General features: G+C 31.3%; 1 protein-coding gene across 2 annotated transcripts in view; it reads right to left on the bottom strand.

The window, feature by feature from the left end:
- Positions 1 to 2,245: 2,245 nt before the first annotated feature.
- Positions 2,246 to 19,331, bottom strand: part of LOC127735302 (hemicentin-1-like) — a 38,838-nt gene continuing 21,752 nt past the window's right edge. For both annotated transcript variants that reach the window (XM_052245431.1, XM_052245432.1), the window contains 14 exons: positions 19,068 to 19,195; positions 14,021 to 14,045; positions 12,815 to 12,885; positions 12,251 to 12,275; positions 11,378 to 11,439; positions 9,936 to 9,963; positions 8,870 to 8,931; positions 7,393 to 7,408; positions 6,549 to 6,622; positions 5,016 to 5,043; positions 4,602 to 4,672; positions 3,799 to 3,826; positions 3,335 to 3,405; positions 2,246 to 2,859 (listed from right to left, as the gene is read on the bottom strand). In XM_052245431.1, coding sequence (XP_052101391.1) covers positions 2,804 to 2,859; positions 3,335 to 3,405; positions 3,799 to 3,826; positions 4,602 to 4,672; positions 5,016 to 5,043; positions 6,549 to 6,622; positions 7,393 to 7,408; positions 8,870 to 8,931; positions 9,936 to 9,963; positions 11,378 to 11,439; positions 12,251 to 12,275; positions 12,815 to 12,885; positions 14,021 to 14,045; positions 19,068 to 19,195 — 745 coding nt within the window. In that variant the 3' untranslated portion in view covers positions 2,246 to 2,803. The remainder of the gene's footprint in view (positions 2,860 to 3,334; positions 3,406 to 3,798; positions 3,827 to 4,601; positions 4,673 to 5,015; positions 5,044 to 6,548; positions 6,623 to 7,392; positions 7,409 to 8,869; positions 8,932 to 9,935; positions 9,964 to 11,377; positions 11,440 to 12,250; positions 12,276 to 12,814; positions 12,886 to 14,020; positions 14,046 to 19,067; positions 19,196 to 19,331) is intronic.

Below are 19,331 nucleotides of genomic sequence, written 5' to 3'. Positions count from 1 at the left end.
AACAGATAACACAATGTCTCCGAAGAAAAATGACAAAAAAGATAATATGAGTGGAAAAACAATTTATAGGTATGCGAATGCAAACATGATTTTTTTTCCAGTTATGCAATGTTATGTTATTTCTTTAGAGTTTACCATGCAATCTGCAGCTCGAAAAGGGATAAAATCGGCACAATTAATTAAATTAATTTAAAATATAAACATATCACTTTATGAATTTTATCAATTTAGATTCATCTGATATGCTCAATGTCAAAAATTTAAAAGCCAAATTCTGTATAATTATCGAAAGACGTAAAGAGCTACATGTTCAAAAAAAAAAAGAAAAAACTATAAAAAATGAGAAATTACCAACGACTTCCTCATTAATGGGAATGCCACAGCATAATTTCAATCATGATTACAGAAATATGTCATTTTCCATTTAATTAACAAGATTGGCCCATAAATTAAATCAAAATTTAATTAGAATATATAATACTTTGGTTCTTTATGAGATAAGGAAAATATGTGTATGGACTTTTGAAAAACATTCAAAAAGAGAAGCGAAAGATACCAGAGGGACAATCAAACTCATAAGTCGAAAATAAACTGACAACGCCATGGCTAAAAACGAAAAAGACAAACAGACAAACAATAGTACACAAAACACAATAAAGAAAAGTAAAGACTGAGCAACCAGAACCCCACCAAAAACTGGGGGTTATCTCAGGTGCTCAGAAAGGGTAAGCAGATCCTGCTTTACATGTAGCACCCGTTAACAAGTCCAATTCGGTAGGTCACATTCAGGAAAAGGGGGACGGGATTGTAGTAACAACACTATGAACATATACGCTATCATCTGTGAAACGGATATTCCATAACGGTCAACCAACTCGTGATGGCGTCCGTAAAACTTACGAAGGGATGATTTGAACTTCACCACTTGGAACTCTTGGTTTAATAGCTACTGGTGAGCATCAGCTCTCTATCAAGGAAATCGTGATAAATTATACAAGCTTATGAATATCGTATCAACTGGGAGATATATACTCCGTATGCAGGCACTGCTGGAATGTTGCTACAAAGAATTGGAAAGTTCACAATTGGGAAGCTAAAATCATCTCTTTTGTCATATTTTTTTGTTTTCAGCCGACCTACATTGTCAATTTCTAGATGTAAGTCAAGATATCAAGCAGACGTAACTGTATCTGTTGTATCCTTTATCTCATGTTGGATGGGATAGATGCGTTCAACATAGACACCAACTACGATCAACGGTTTTTAATAGACTAAAGATATTCCGCTCGAGTATATTGATGTGTACACTGAACCAATTAGCTCATAAAAATGTGTTAAAATGGTGTAAGAATCTATCTATTAACAACTTCTTTTAATATTTTGAATTCAGTGTTTATCAAAAACTATCGATTGAAAATAAAGTTTACACAGATATAAGAAGATGTGGTATGAGTGCCAATGAGACAACTCTCAATCCAAGTCAAAATTTATAAAAGTAAACCATTATAGGTCAAAGTACGGTCTTCAACACGGAGCCTTGGCTCACACCGAACAGCAAGCTATAAAGGGCCCCAAAAATTGCTAGTGTAAAACCATTCAAACGGGAATACCAACGGTCTAATCTATATAAAAAACGAGAAACGAGAAACACTTATGAACCACATCAACAAACGACAACTACTGAACATCAGAATCCTGACTTAGGACACGTGCAAACAATTGCAGCGGGTTTAAACGTTTTAATGGTACCAAACCTTCACCCTTATCTGAAACAATAATTTACATGCTTTATAAGAAAAGGGTAAAAACCGTGGTGTTTTTTACACTAGTATAAGATGGATTCCGTGAAATATTCTATAACAAATATCTGTCCCCTCATTGAAGGACATTTAAGTCGTTTTTACTTCAAACTACAACTTCTATTTTTTCCTTAAAACATCAAAACCATTACTGCATGAAAACTATTTTTCACACTTCATGCATTGTTAAATTAACACGTGATATTCTGTATTTTCGAAGACTATAATTAACGACTCCCAGTTAATAGAACTATTGACGTACTTGCTGGGGACAATCAAATTAAAAAATAAATCAAGGCAATTCGAAATTTATAATCTTCTTTGTATTAATGTCTCTACTAGTCTATATATTCCATAGAAAATGTTAGTATGCTTAGTTTATTAAATATACTTTGCTTCCATAGCCCAGATACTCCCTTGTATAAAAGTAAAATAAAACGCAGAAATATTATACATAAATATGAATTTATATGATATGGATACTTGAACAAAGTCACATAATTTATAGGCATCTGTGTATTGTTGAATAATGTGTGTTGTTCTCTAGACATATTTTGGTTTTGAGTGCAATTTTCTCATTCATAATTTGAAATCTATTGCATTGTTGAAAATAAGAAGATGTGGTAAAACTATGCTTGCTAATGAGACAACTATCCGAGACAAAATGACGTTTGAGTTAGCGACTACATACATGTACTACATATGGATTATGTTTGTACATGTATACATTGTAAAAGTATTTAGGTTTAAGTCACATTATTCTTGACGATATACATAAGATAAATTTAAGTCGATATGTTTATAAAAATATAAACTAGTTCACAAGAACTGAAAACAACCTTGACCTCAAATAGGCTTATGATTATTTTACGGGAATGTAAATTCATAAATACAACTGAATCAAGGTACGAATGCAAGATAATTTGTGAGATATGATGACAAAAGACAGGCATAATGAAAATCACATATTGCATGTGACATATTTGTTGTTCGTATATTGTTCCCTATTTCTTCAAAGTGCTTGCATACATATCCATACTTTCAAGGGATTTATTTTGCTCTGAAATTAAAGGAAACGCAGGAATTCATTATAAGACAATATAATAGTGTCAACATCATTTTATATCAAAATATTATTTTTTTTATTCCTATTGACCGGGGGATCCAAATTGTTGGTGTTTTTCAATCTATGCTATTCTGTGTTATCAAAAAATGTCCTACCGACCTATGTTCATTGAGGAGTCATGTATTGGCAAATATAGAAATATGACTGATTAATTGATCAGATATTAAGTGGGAAAAATGTAATATTTTTCTTAATTTTCCAGTGTGAATTTGAAAAAAAAACATTATTTTAGATTTTTTTTCAGAGCAGTTCTTATATGTTTTGTACACATTTGTTGCAACATATACCATTTCTGTCGATTCGCATTGATTTATGCTTTTTAATTAATTTAATGCTACATTTAAAAAAAACTGTATTTATAGTAAAACTTATTTAATTCACTGTTGTAAGATATTGTTGATTTTCTTACCTTGTGTAGTTTTCTTCATTGATTCGTAAAGCTCGGTACCATTCTTTGTTGAATTCGCAACTTTCTTTTGTCTGTTGTTAAAATGTGTACAAAATACAATCTTATTCAAATCCATAAAAAAATATTCATAAATACCGATATTATGTTTAATTTACAAAACGTATGGTCCTGTAACAAAACTTATTTGTCACGCTCGATACTAAATCTTTCAAAGGACAAACTATCAATTGGTCAAAAGGAAAACGTTTACAGTTGAAAATTGCCTCTTACAAATATACAATCATAAATTACTGATTTATTTTATGATTTCATTTTCTCTCCTTTCTACAAAAACACATTTTGTCCGATTTCTGATTTGTTTATTTGTCGCATGTAATGGTAATATAGGAACGCAATTCTTGATTGTTTTTGTTCATAGTATATCTTAAATTAAATACGACTTGAACAGTTGAGAATATACTTACCTCCAAGAAACAGACTTTGGTGAATTTTCTGGAAATAAAGATGAAATAATATTTATAACAATTTGTTTGTTTTTGGATTTTTTTAAATTAGAATAATAAAACATAAGAACATATTTGATATAATATTTAACTATTTTGCTACGAGCATCAATGATGAAGACGAAATGCGTGTTTGACGAACAAAATTCTAAGTTTGGTATCTTTGACGAGGGTTTAAACCGCGTTAAGAAATTTTCATAACTAACCTTTATCAAAGGAAGGAGGGGCCTTAGTGGCTGATTGGTTTAAGTAATCGAACTACTGTATCACTATCCAGTCAACACTGAGGATGTTAGTTCTAATTAGCACGGGGCAAGTACACTCGACTCCAAACTTAATTGACTAGGATTGTCAGTTTTCCTACCAAAGGTTGGTGGTTCTCTTCGGGCACTCCGGCTTCCTCCACCAATACAAACTGACCACCACAACAAAGCCCAATAGTGTTGAAAGTGGTGTTTAACACCAATCAATCAATCAATCAATCAATCAAAGGAATGAATAAATAAGAAGCAATATAAGCCAACAACTCACAAAATACTCAAATGTGTTTGTACACATATGAATTCACAAAAATGTTCCTTAATAACTAATGCATGCGACGGTACCTATCAACGAAATTGTTTCTGTTGGCTGTATTCAATATCCAATAGTGTTAAACAATTCCTGCTATCTATTTTATTGATTATTTTCTAAATCATCAGAATAAGGAATACGTGAGTAGGTTTTGTTTCCAATCAAATGTGTCATACTATAAACCTGCTCACCACATGCTCTGTCCTTCATCGATTCGTACAGGTTACCTTTACTGTCCGATAATTTGTTTGTTATTGTTTTCCTGTAAACAAAAAACAGTGAAATAATATAGAAATACAGACGAATTTAGAAAATTTTTATATATGTACAGCCCTACATATATCTAAGTTTACCTAAATTTCTGATCAGATTTATGAATCTTTGTTTTTCTTTGATAAGAAATTTCTATTTTCCTATTTGCATATTGGTCGTATTTAACATAAATGCAGGTTAATTTCCTGTTATATTTCATCAATGATTTTTTTCAAATTAGCTGAACGAAAATAATTGTATTGAAAAAAATCTTTAAAAGGTTTTGTTCTTAAAAACAGAATTAGACAAAATAGGGGATTCGGTAAGAATTAAACGATTGTTACTGCACTTACTTGCCCTTTTGTGACTTCGACGATTTATCTGAAAATTAACATAAAATAAAACGTCATTAAGGATGTACACCTCTGAGGAGCCAAAAATTTCTAGAATTAAACTTTTTTTCTTAACCTGATTTTTGGGTTCATATGACTGTAAAAAAATAATTGTTGAAGAAAAAATCATATGGTGGGGCACTTCTTTTTTTGCTACAGCCATTTGAAAGTACCCAATTTTGATGATTTTCCCATTTTTCATCAATTTTTACCCATTTTTGGGCTATTATCATGAAAAAAATCACAGTTTCCCAATTAAACTTTTTTTATACTTTCACTAAGGATGAAGTTGACCAATCTGAATAAATTTAACTTAAAAAAAACTATAAGTAGGTGTTAATATAAGAATGTTTTATAAAATGTTGTTGCTTTTTCGTGTCAAATTTACCATGTTGTCTATTTTGTAAATTTGAGATTTTTCTCTTTTTTCAGAACAAAAAGCATATTATTTCATTATTTCAACTTCTTTGTTATAAATGATTTTGAAAAAATACGTATCAAAGAAATTTGAAAAGAAAAAAATGATATGGGATGTACATGTATCTGGTAAAATCATTTCTTGTACCCCTCACCCATTTTCTCAACATTTTGGCTAATGAGACTGACTTGATTGGTTATAAAATTTGAAAATTTTATTACTCAAAAACTACAAATTGTAAATACACAATTTTTTTCACAGAGTTAAGTTTGATTATAATATTTTTAAAATTCATTGATATTTTCAACTTGTATCACATGTTTTGGAAATAATTCCAGAACGAGATTTCAACGAGACTGGAACGTCAGAAGAATACATCCTAAAGTTCTTTACTTATTTAAACTGTGAGTCATTGTCGATATAAAAACAAAGGTCACTGAAAAGAAACGAAAATCAAAATATTGCGATAAGTGCTTGAAAAGTTTGATGCTCATCTCTCGATCAACATAGTAAGTTTTGTTCATACACAAAAGTAACTGCAGGCAAAATTTGATGAATTGCAATGGGGGTTTATTACTGATAAGGAAAACTTATTGTCGAAACTACAAGAAATTAACCTGTCTAAGAGTTGCAAACCTTAAAATTTATGATAAATGTACCATGATTGTCGTTACTTATTCCGTTCCTTGGAGAATTAGCATTTAGATATTTTACCCCAAGTATTAAGGAACCAGCAAAACTATACCAAACAAACGTTTATATCTACCTTCCAATTTATAGACGATATTTTTGTATTAATTTTAGATCATAAAAGGTAACTTGATTGTTTCTTTGTTATTTTTCTTTATTTTTATTTTTATTTCCTTTTTTTGCTATGTTTCGACACTTCAAGCACACTGAAAAATTGTTACATAAAATATATCTTAATATTTTATTTTCACATGCTCCTTCGGGTACGGTTCACGATTGCTAAATATTAAAACTTCACAAAACTATACATTGTACTTTTCATTTCTGCACAGACGAAATGATTTTTTTTTAATATTATACATGTTTCATATAACAAACTTGCTTACCACATGTTCGGTCGTCCTTCATGGATTCGTACAATTGAGTATTACTCTCTGATTTTGTATTTACGGTTGGTTTCCTGTAAGCAAAAACTGTGGATTCACATACATGTACAACCATTCGTTTATGTAAAATCTACAAACAAAATAATAATGCAAACATTTCTTGAATTCGGCTTTAAATTTTAAGTTATATAAGTCATATAGCTCTAAACGTTTCTTCGTATTTATACATATTAAAACTATTTTGATTCGAGCGTCAGTGATGATTCTTTTTAAGACGAAACGCGCGTCTGGCGTGCAAAATTTCAATCCTCGTATCTATGATGTTTATTTATTGACATTTGCTGTATTCAAATGCTAGATATCCTTATAATCTAAGGCAGGTATTTGTGTCATGCATGGCTCTGGTTCGTTGTCTTGGTTTTACTTACCCTTTGTCTGTTTAGCTCTGCCACGTTTGTATTAGATTTTGGATTTTCAATTTGGTTTGACTCAAGCAATACGTATACGGAAGAGGTATTTATTATCGAAACGGGCATCTGATATAGTACCTTTTTAGTTATGCCATGAACATTAAAAATACAACTAATTTCATGCGAAGTAATATTTTATTTGAAACTGACTGGTTTTCCTTTCAAATATATGGGATATATAATGTTTTAGTTTTTTTAACTGTTAACAGTGCCTTTTCTAAAATCCAATAATGGAAGATAATTGAAAGGTCTGTTGTGTATATATCTATTTCTGAGGAATTTAATGTTTTTGGCGCAAACATGCATTATTTTGGTATACCATGATGATCACTAGATGAATATAATGTATATAAAACTATTTAATATGTACTTACTTAATTTGTGTTTTAACTTAAAATGAAAAAAAAAGTCATCAATTAATTCATATTGACCCTGAGGCACATCTATATTCATAACATATTAGCAATTTACAAAAAGGCAGAAAACTGTGCTGTCATTCTATATTATTTATATATTTTTTAGTTTATCAGACTGTAAAACGTAAATTTGTTATGAGTTTAAACAGGATGTTATTGTTCAAGGAAATCCAGCTATAACAGTCAAATGAAAACATGCATAAATTGCAATGACTTTAAAAAAGTGTTTCAGTTTCCATTCTTCTAGCATACCTAGATGTTTGTCTGGCGTGCACATTATATTTCAATTCTCCACATTTGGAATAAGGTAAAAACAAAAAACTCTTTTGTCCGTTTGACGCGGGCACATCAAGTACATCATATAATTCTTTTTAACTGCTTAAATCGTTACCTCTGCTGAAAAAAAATTACCAGTACCCGAGGGTTTCATCCATAAAACACATAACGCTTCGGCATTGACATAATAAAAATGATACCTTTCGTACGCAAATTTACAATTCATAGATTCTATCTGTGGCCTAAAACTAATTGTTCAACTCCTTAGCATAAAGCTGATCTTAGGCGATTCAGTTTAGGATTTCTTTGTTTTTATTGCCTCAATTTTTGTTATCAAAACCAGCAGTGTAAGACATATGCAGTAAGTCTTAATACATTTATTTTCATTGACTGTGTTTACCAAAAACATCAAATGGCAGATATTTTCTAAGCTGTAAGACAATATTAAGAAAAAACAGAATACACTATACGGTATGGGTTTTTCTCATTTTTAGGAGGCCGTACGACTGCCTGTAATTGCTTTATTATAAAAAAGAAGATGTGGTACCGGTATGATTGCCAATGAGAAAACTCTCCACAAGAAACCAAATGACACAGAAATTAACAACTATAGGTCACCGTACGGCCTTCAACAATGAGCAAAGCCCATACCGCACAGTCAGCTATAAAAGGCCCCGAAATGACAATGTAAAACAATTCAAACGAGAAAACTAACGGCCTAATTTATGTACAAAAAATGAACGAAAAACAAATATGTAACACATAAACAAACGACAACCACTGAATTACAGGCTCCTGACTTAGGACAAGCACATACATACAGAATGTGGCGGGGTTAAACATGTTAGCGGGATCCCAACCCTCCCCCCTAACCTGGGACAGCGGTGTAACAGCACAACACAAGAACGAACTATAAAAATCAGTTGAAAGAGGCTTAACTCATCAGATGGATAAAAATACAAATACTACAATTACAAGTTGAAGTGGCCGGGTACTTGTACATCCAAACAACAAAAAGACACTAAGTACAGATCTGAGAGTACTCGCAGTTACTACAGCTACACTGTTCACTTCATTTTGACTCTTTTGGATAATGTCTCAATAGAAATCATACCACATCTCCCTTTTTATATAGAATGAAGCAAAATATGATAATTACCTTCCGTTTCTTTAGCCATATCTTCGTATGCATTTATTTCAGTAAGATGCATTGATTCTACCCTAATATAAAAAAAGGCTTATTGATTGTTGCCTGATTGATATACAGGGGCTAATATTTCATGCAATCTGACAATTTGTTTCTGAGGTATTTCTCAAAAAGTTGCAATAATGGTTCCATAGCTTGAATTCTCTCACTACAGGGACTTCTAACAATATTTCACAACAGTGTAATCGTAAAACACAATATTGATAGAACTGTTGATTTTTTCCGAATTATCATTATGAATTAATTTTCCTCTCAAAAAAGTGTGAATGCTTATTGTTTGTTACCAACGTAAAATCCCTATACAATCTCAGATAATCTAGAACAGCATTCAAGTTAAATAAGTATATTGAATTTGGAATACCCAATGTAAAACACAATACGCCACAGGAACAACGCTATCGTTTGTTTTCATCATTAAGTATATATTTAGATTAACTTTCATTACGACCACCTGAAAGTCCTCAAAAAATATGGTAGTTAAAGACGTAAAAAAGTAAATAACAGGAACAAGAAAAAACCATCATAGATTAAATTGAATCGGGAATAACTATAAAAAAAAAACAATATGCCACATAAACAACGTTTTAGTTGTTGTCATCATTTAGTATATATTCACATAAACTTTCATTTAGACCACCTGGAAGTCCGCAACAAAATATGATAGATATCAACATAAAAAAGTAAATAACAGAAACAAAAATAAACCACCATCGATAAAAGGGTAAAACTATATACATTATACAGATGAGCGTATCTATAGTATATCAGTTTGTTATCCTTGTCATTAAGCATTACACAATTACCAATGATTTCGGTAATGCTTGATTAGTTATCTTCGCTATGTCTTATAACTTTTGCCTAGATGTCTAGAAACATTCATTAATTTAATATCCAAAGCGATATTAGATAATAAATATTAGGGGTCTTGGTGGTCGAGTGGTCTAACTGAGGTTGTCAGTTCAAATCTCGCACACTCTTATTAAGATGAACATAAGGATACAGACAATTTGGTATTTACCTAACTGTTGATTGACCAGTAGGAAGATCTGCAAAGTGAAATATAGATTTTGTTGCAAAAATTATACATTGTCAACTGAATATGATCAAGTAAAATAAAACGAAAAGTGTCCTTTATTGCATTACTTTCGATACTTTTGTTTTACTTAATTTGTACTTTATCAAAAACGTGTTTATGTCATTATCTTTTAAAGGGGCATTAGCTGTCAAATTCATGTTCACCGATTTGACTTAAATTCTCATATTTGATTTATAAAATACTAAAACGTATATCCAAATTACAATCAGTCTGGAATAAACAGTTAACAATGCACGTACTCGATAATATATATCAGAATTTCGTGTTTATTTTAGTCCAGACGCCATCTAATTAACTATCGAGATGACCTCCGAAGACTGCCGACGGTCACATAACCCGATATAAACATAAACATAAATATAAATAGATAGCAATCTCATGCAATTGGATTTTTCTAGGTCTGTTTGATTTCCTGTTAAAGGTTAAAAAAACAGTTAATTATCGTTTTTATCTGTATAAGAATGTTTTTTGTGGATCAAATCAGTCTGTGAAATGGTTCACCTTTGTTTCACTTTTAATGTTGATATTCTTTTCTTTTTAATGGCTTAACACGACTAATTCAGGCATAACCAATCTCTAAGTAATGGGTATAATTGAAGGTCACATGAATACGGATTCAATGAGGTCGAATTATTCACTTGCAAGTGAATAATTCATCAGCGATGTTTCTTTGCTTATTTTGACATAATTGAACCAAATTGGCTGCTAAAAACGAATTATTATTTCATTATTTCACTTTTATTAATGATTTTGAACCAAACAAAATCATATTTTAATTTTTTTCATATCTCGTAGCCAATGCCCCTTTGATGTACTGTATGCACTATGAAAAACAAAAGACAAAAATGTGTTAGCATCTGTTGTCTGATTTATTTGTATGTTTTTTTGAATTATTTTATGTCAGTTTTGTTGTATGTCTACGATGTATGTTTACATAGTTTAAACTGGATACCAATTATTGTCATGTTAACAAATTATGTCTGTTTTGGTTCCTCACCAAATTGTGTAAATATAATAGAACTATAATCTATTGCCATACAAGTGTGAGGTTAAGCTAGCTATAAAACCAGGTTTAACCCACCGTTTTGTTCGGAAAATGCCAAATCCAAATCAGGAATATGAAAGTTGTTTTCCGTTCGTGCCGTTGGTTGATTTAGTCGAGCGTTTAATTTTGTCAAATTCAATGGACTGCCCGCTTTTTGAATTTACCCTTGAGTTCGGTATTTATGTTAATAATTTTTAAATGATATTGATAATAGATATCACTAGGATTTAACAGTTTACATTTTTGTTTTTAAATTCATATAAATAGGTGGCATTTTCATGGGAATGAAACATGTTTGCGCTATAAAAGCATTTAATACCTGCCAAGGCTGTCTGATTAGCATACGCACTATGCTGTCCTGTATGGTTAGGAACTTCATTCCTTAGCATGAAATAGAAGGGAAAAAAGAAATAAAAAATGAATACATTTTCATCTTTTTATAACGATGCAGAAGATAACATAAGAGAAGTGATAAATGTCGCATAAAAATACCATTACCCAAATAAAATGCAAGCAAAAGACAGAAACTCAAAAAGATACCAAGTTACACAGTTACACAGTTAACAAAACACCATGCAGAAACGTACATTTGAGTAGGACGAACAATAGTTCTGTACTAAAGTCAATAAGTGACCCTTGAGTCGACTTTTCATAGTGTCAATTGTGTATATAACCATAAAACTGATCAATATAGGTATAAATTTGTAATTCCACTCTGGCAAACCTGCAACGTAACCACATCATATAAACGAACTGTAAAATATGATAAACTAAATGTACACCCATTGATTTTTAGTAATAACATTGTTTATTATGACAAAACAGTGCACGGGTATAAAATTAAAAAAAAAAATTAAACTAAGAGTAGTTTACATCTGTTCAAAACTAATAAACGAATTTTTGAATAAACAAACTGATATAGAAGCACCAGACAGGATAAACCGGAATTAAGAAAGCAACATCGTTGAAAAATGATGTTATGTCTATAGATAAGGAACCTTCTTCTCAGGTGTTTAAGATTGCGTTATATCATCAATGTTGAAATAAAATGTTTACAGATAGTCCTTGAATATTACATCTCGTGTGAACAGTTACCTAAGTATGTCACATACTGAAAATAACGTGTGTGAAATTTTCCATTCAAAAAGCAATATAAACACTCAATTATTTTAATGGAAAACGTGCTACCCACCTTCTTCGTTTTAAGTTCTTGATATCTATAAAACAAAAAAAATAATTATAGACTTGCTATAAAGATTTAGAAGATTCAAGGATTCTGCTTGTACAAATAATGGAAGGGATAATTCGTAAACTCTTAAAACTGGTGATAAGGTAAAATAATTCCTTGCTTTTTTTTAGATGTACTACTTCAAATTTTTCAAAGCATCGACCGAATTGGTACTCTATGGTAAGAGTTGACATACGGACGGATCAAATATATTACCAATAGTTCCTGGTAATCAATAATGGCTTTTTTAACTTTTTTTTATTTGAGCGTCCCTGATGATATTTTGTTTAGACAAAACGCGCGTCTGGCATACAATATTTTAATCCTAGTATCAATGATGAGTTTAATGACAATGATATACTATAGCACATTTAATGTTTTTAGATAAGACCGCGTAGCAACAAATAATTTCAGTACAAAATATTCCATAAAATTGCTGATTAACTTATAATTCATATTAATTACATCTGAGAATACATTCCACTGACACATCTTTAAGATAACATTATCTATAGACCTAAGTTTTACCTGGTGGTGAAGGTGGCTCATTGCAATATGTTCCTTTCACGTGTACAGGATCAGCCTTCTTGCAAACTGGCCTATTTTAAAATAAAAAGAACAGTAGTCAGTGGACTAATATGTTTACTTTATAACAAATACATCGTGTACACAGAACGAATTGAATACGCGAAACGAATAAAATGCACTTAATACAACATGGTGTTTAACTAATTGTCGGTTAGACAGAGTATCACGTCTTACTTCATAAATTATTGATGTTAGTTAAATTGTATTAATTCAAATTTCTCGATTTCTTGGGAGTGCTTTTTAATACATGTAACAGTAGACTATAAAAATATTTCAAAAATTTAAACATATTTTATTTGCTAAATAAACACATAATGGATAAGGCACAAGCTACTCATACTTATGAAGTCTTCTCCATAACACAATATGAATATATGCAATAATAATAAAATAACGAGCATTCATGTAAAGCAAACAGTGTATAGAATATTATACGAGCTACAGATTAAAATGAAAAGATAAAAAAAGCAAAGTTTAAAAAGTCATGTAATTCTGTGACGATGACTTGGGATTTGATGATGTCGATGAAGAGGGTGGTCCATTTCACTATCAATAACGTTTCATAAAGGTAAAACTATAATTAGTATGAGATAAACAATAAAAAGCAAACCTCAATCCTGCAGGTAGTAGGTTTCTCGCATGGCTAATCATCAGGCCGAGTAATACTAGCTGATTAAGGAAACCCAACCGGACCTTAAATGCCGACCGGTATGAAGAAAAAAGTAAAATAACAAAAATACCGAACTCCGAGAAAAATTCCTAACGGAAAGTCCCTAAGCAAATGGCAAAATCAAAAGCTCGAACACATCAAACGAATGGATAACAACTGTCGTATTCCTGACTTGGTACAGGGATTTTCTTACGTAGAAAATGGTGGATTAATCCTGGTTTTATAGCTAGCTAAACCTCGCACTTGTATGACAGTCGCATACAATTCCATTATATTTTCAACGATATCAAGAGGATAGGGGATACAGAATAATGTATTCATTAGATAGACAAATACGGTTGACCGGAATATTAATTCATTTCTTACATATCCTGCCTTTTTTATGTGAAGGCCATTATTTAACAACATATGCAAAGATAATCATTCTATTTGTTTCAAACCATATACCGGAAAGTGTAAATGAAGTTGGTTTATACCTGCTCTGATTGCCCTTTGTCGAACCTAAAAAAAGACAAGAAAAAAGAAGCAAAAAGTACTTTAAAACAGTGATGTTCATAACATAATAATACTTTTCAGTCTGTCACAAACAAAAATATACATATGAATTTTTTATTCGACAAAAACTTTTGATCATTTAATTGGTTCAGTTTTAACCATGTTTTGTTTATTCAAATATTTAATGTAAATATAAAAAGAAGATGTGGTATGGTTGCCAATGAGACAACTCTTCACAAGAGACCAAATGACACAGAAATTAACAACTATAGGGTCACCGTACGACCTTCAACAATGAGCAAAGCCCATACCGCATAGTCAGCTATAAAAGGCCCCGAAATGTCAAATGTAAAACAATTCAAACGAGAAAACTAACTGCCTAATTAATGTACAAAAAAATTAACGAAAAACAAATATGTAACACAGCAACAAACGACAACCACTGAATTACAAGCTCCTGACTTCGGACAAGCACATACATACAGAATGTGGCGGGGTTCAACATGTTAGCGGGATCCCAACCCTCCCCCTAACCTGGGACAGTGGTGTAACAGTATAACATAAGAACGAACTATAAAAATCAGTTGAAAAAGGCTTAATTCATCAGATGGATACATTTAGAAATACATCTAACAAAAACAGTGGTCGTGGCCGGGTACATGTACATCCCAACAACAAAAAGACACTAAGTACAGATCTGAGAGTACTCGCAGTTACTGACAGCTAGTTCAAAACCAATAACAACTAATAAAAAAAAACATGCATCTAAGACTAAATTATCAATCAGTACACATCCAACATCCAATGGATTTAGTGTAAAGACGTCATAAACAGTCAGAGAAAAACACGACCTTTCGCAATGCCAAGATGCAGGTATCCACAGATTGTAGAGCCATGAAAATGCATATGTATATACCATTAATAATTAGTTTGCTTTTAATTTACTGATAACAAAATCAATATTAATACAAATAAAAACAATATTCAGAGATCTAATTACAGTGTTGAATTGGTAACCTTTTAGAATAAGTTTATTTAAAGGATCGATAAGTTTACCAGGATCGTTTCTAAATTTCCGGGCACGGTAAACAACATATCTGAAAAATGAAGATGTGCTATCCCGTTTGAAATAAGTTTTCTACAGGTACAACCAAACTTCAAAACCAAATCTTTATATCTATGGAGGAATTTAGTAAAGGTTTTAAGTAATTTGTGGTAACGAAATCCCTGACTTAATTATTGACCAGTAATACATAGATTACGTTCATTAAAATCTGAAACGTCACAATAGAGATTTCCAATAAAATGACATACGTACCTAACTCGACGTACGCACGTAACGGGACCGGTTATTGCTAACCTATTAATTTTGTAATATGCATCACTTAAGTTTTAACTAAGTATTCCTAAACTATTAAACACATTCATGATTAATTTTATCAATATCAAGTATTTCTAAGATGATGAATAACGAAAGAAATCATGATTTTTATATATCACGTGATTATTGAGATTCCCGCCAAAACTTCACTGTCATAAGACTACGTATATACACGTATCTTTACCCATCATACAATTGATTTGAGTCGTCAATCATGATATACTTTGCAAATGAACCTTTTATTATTTAATATTTGACATGCTTTTATTTTTTCGTTATCAGATTGGTGTCCCTTTTTCCTTTCGTCTCTTAATGTTTTATAATATTTAATTTCCGTGGGTATTTATAATTAGACAGGGATTTTTCTAGCAATTTCAGAAATATCGAAATTAAAGTGTTAGTCAGAATTTGTCTCTGTTGAAGTTGATAACTGGGATTGCATCATACTTTATTAGGCATCATTTCTAACGTTCTCTTCTTCTGCAGTCAATCTTGTTTTTTTACAATCTCCGATTTTTTTCCCAGGGAAAACGTTCGACAATGGGATGTGTATATTTAAAAAAAATATTAATACAGGTCTTGTACTTCTTTAAATTTTAATAGTTGACATACACTTTTCTTTCAAATGAAAGTCAACATTAAAAAAAAAGAATTTTGTAATTAATAATGATATATGTAAATAAATGTGTACACCAATTCGTTATATAGATTGTAATTTGGAAGGTGTACTTGATTAGCAATTGAGTTCAATTGTTTTGTTGGACCCCCTGATCGAATGATTTTAAGACTGGATTTTTCGGCTTCACCACCAAGCATGATGCATTCACGAGTAAGAGCAGGTGTTGGTTTAATCGAAAATAGACAAGTGTGTCTTTGTATCGGGTACGCTAATTTACCTAGCATATAAAAATGCGACTGTAAGTGTTGGTCATGTACAAAAAGGTATAATAATTTATCATTATCATTTCATCATCCTTAATATATATGTGATATTTGTTGCTGGATATAAGACAATCATCAGTATCATCATCATCATAAGTATTATAGCTTGAGGCTAAGACAATCATCAGTATCATCATCATTATAAGTATTATAGCTTGAGGCTAAATATTCGTCGTATTTATTATATATAGCTTGTAAGTATCATAGCTTGAGGCTAAATTCGTATCTGATGTTTTAGCCAATTTATGTCGAGAACTTATTTTACGCATGCATCTCTTTTCTACATAGTTTTTATAAATGTTCAAGTTAAAGCTAATAGAGATCATAGAAGTATGTTTATCAAATGATCATATCTACTCACAATTAAAACAGTAAGAAAGGGATTGACTGGTCCGACTAAAACGAAGCTCAAAAACAGCAATTACTAGTATATTCCAAATAAACTCCCTGTACCGATCTTAGAGTATTCACAGCTACTGAACACTATCTTAAAAACAACTACAACTAATAAATACAGAATAATTATCCTGTCTAGAATATTAATCAATTATTTCGTACTGTTACACCACTGTATTAGGTAAGTGGGTCCGTTAACATGTTTAACCCCACCACATTATGTATGGATGTGACTGTACCAAGTAAGGAGCCTGTAATTCAGTGGTTATCGTTTGTAGCAGTGCTTTCGTTCATTTTTTTGTACATTAATTAGGCCGTTAGTTTTATAGTTGTAGTTGTTTTACATTTGTCATTTTGTGGCCTCTTATAGCTGACTATTCGGTATGGGCTTTGCTCATTGTTGAAGGTCGTACGGTGGCCAATAGTTGTTAATTTCTCTGTCATTTGGTCTTTTGTGAAGAGTTGTCGAATTGGCAATCATACTACATCTTCTTTTTATTTTTTACAAATCTAGTAAAAAAGTACATAAACACTCTAGAAAAGCAAGACCTTGTGTCATGTCAAAAGCACAGAGCGTCTGTAGGACCATTAGTGTTCATAACTGTATAGCAGATTATATGTAGTTTCTATAAAATGTAATGATAATTTATCAGTAAAAGATACATGATTATTTGTTAGTGGAATTATACATTAGATTACACACCAGTATCACATTTTCGTGTTAAGTGAGCTCTAAATCCAGGAAAAAATCCAATTCATTTTGTAGTCTTAAACTTTTAAATCTCGTGAGAGATTTCTAAATTAATGTTGAAACATTGTTGTTTTAAAAACGTATTTATCAAAGTCAAACGACAATCATTTAATTTTTTTTTGTGCCATACAATTTGTGATTATGGCCGGATCCAAGATATTTGAAAGACAGCGTAGTTCCCGGTAATTGAATTTATATTGCCGAGCGGAGCAACGCGAAAAAAATTAGACGATTTTATACTAAACATTTGTATAGATAACGTGGAAAACGTGAGATTTTCTAAATTATTTGGCGATCGAAAGGGGGGAGGACGCCCTCTACCCTGTATCTGCGAATGCACGTTTAGGTATACATGGACAAAAACCTCGTTCCATGCATTATTATAGTTGAAGACTATAAAATACTATTTGATAAATGTATCAATGATATAAATTTCTGTCAAATTATCTTGAATTAAATTATAGATTTTTTTTTAAAAGTTAGCCGCGTTCACCTTTTACATTCGGGTGTGTTGGAATCTACTTTTTAAACGTTAAAACTTATAAAAACAAAAAAAAGAGATAAACTTCTCGCTTCGGATTTCATTATTTTAATATTTTCATGATAAATGTTTATTTGGTAGTTTTTAAAATTCACATTTCGAGAAGAACTGAAATATGGGTCAAGTGAAATGACAAGAAATGATGGGTGTATTTGATTACAAGTTGATAGCTTAAGTATTCCATTAAATCATTTTTGTCAATAAAATGGTTCAAAATTTAATAACAAAATATTTAAAGATTAAAAAAAGTAGTTGGGATTGATTTTTACATTAAGTCTATATCAGCAAAAAATGCGTGTTCAAAAAGCAAAAAGTGCATGCAGTGTATGTTCCCCTCCGTCATGCTTCAATGCAATAGGACGAAATACGTTGAGTTAGGTCGGTTATGTCGAGTAAAGTCATTTTATTGGAAATCTCTAGTAGACACGGGCATAGCCTACGAGTTGTGATATATAAACACCGTAAGATGGTGCCAAAGGAACATCACCATCCAAGAAAGGAAAATTAACAATAGGGAACAAAAAATCTTCCCTTTTGTCGTAAAGTTTAGTGTAGAGTTTCCTGTGTAAAACTGAAATATCTATACATGTATCTAGGAAAGGACAGTTATGTAAGTTTTTCACTGCTTCACATTATACATAAGACGTACTCAGTTAGTTTAACGTTTTTCTTTTAAGAAATACAATTATAACATCATCTAATTTTATGTTAGGATAAACTTAAGTGAATAAACACGAGATAAAACTTCCTGTACGCTGTCTTTTTGTGTCTTTTTAAATTTTTTATTTGAACAAGCTAGCTAAAGATCATGATTTTCTGAACGTGAGGAAGGCAAGGTAGCAGATGAACACTGAGGTGGTTGCTTACTATTCGATTAACAAATTACATAGCAGTGGTCGAATAAGGGATAGTAAAGAATAAAATGCCTGTTTCCGTATGCCCTAGTACACCTTCACTAATAATCAAAAGTCATGTTGTTCATAATATATTAAAGTACAATAATATATAAGTAGTTACCAACAGCATCTTCACGTAGAGATTCATATTGAAGATCTAGATGTACTGAATCATACGTATTGTTTATTACAGATTGTACAGGAACTTTCCGACCTTGGTTCAAATATTCCCGGCGCAGGAACTGTGAACTGTATTAAATATATGCACATGTAATCATCTTCTTTTATCTTTTTTGGAACAACATTTGCATTTTTCAAACGAGCATACTCTTTGCCATTAAAAGAACTTTTCCTTCTAGTATTAAAAGCTTTATTCATTTAAATG

The sequence above is a fragment of the Mytilus californianus genome, unplaced genomic scaffold (genome assembly GCF_021869535.1).
Source record: "Mytilus californianus isolate M0D057914Y unplaced genomic scaffold, xbMytCali1.0.p SCAF_3, whole genome shotgun sequence".
NCBI classification, from domain to species: domain Eukaryota; kingdom Metazoa; phylum Mollusca; class Bivalvia; order Mytilida; family Mytilidae; genus Mytilus; species Mytilus californianus.
This window is presented reverse-complemented; position numbering and strand designations above follow the sequence as displayed.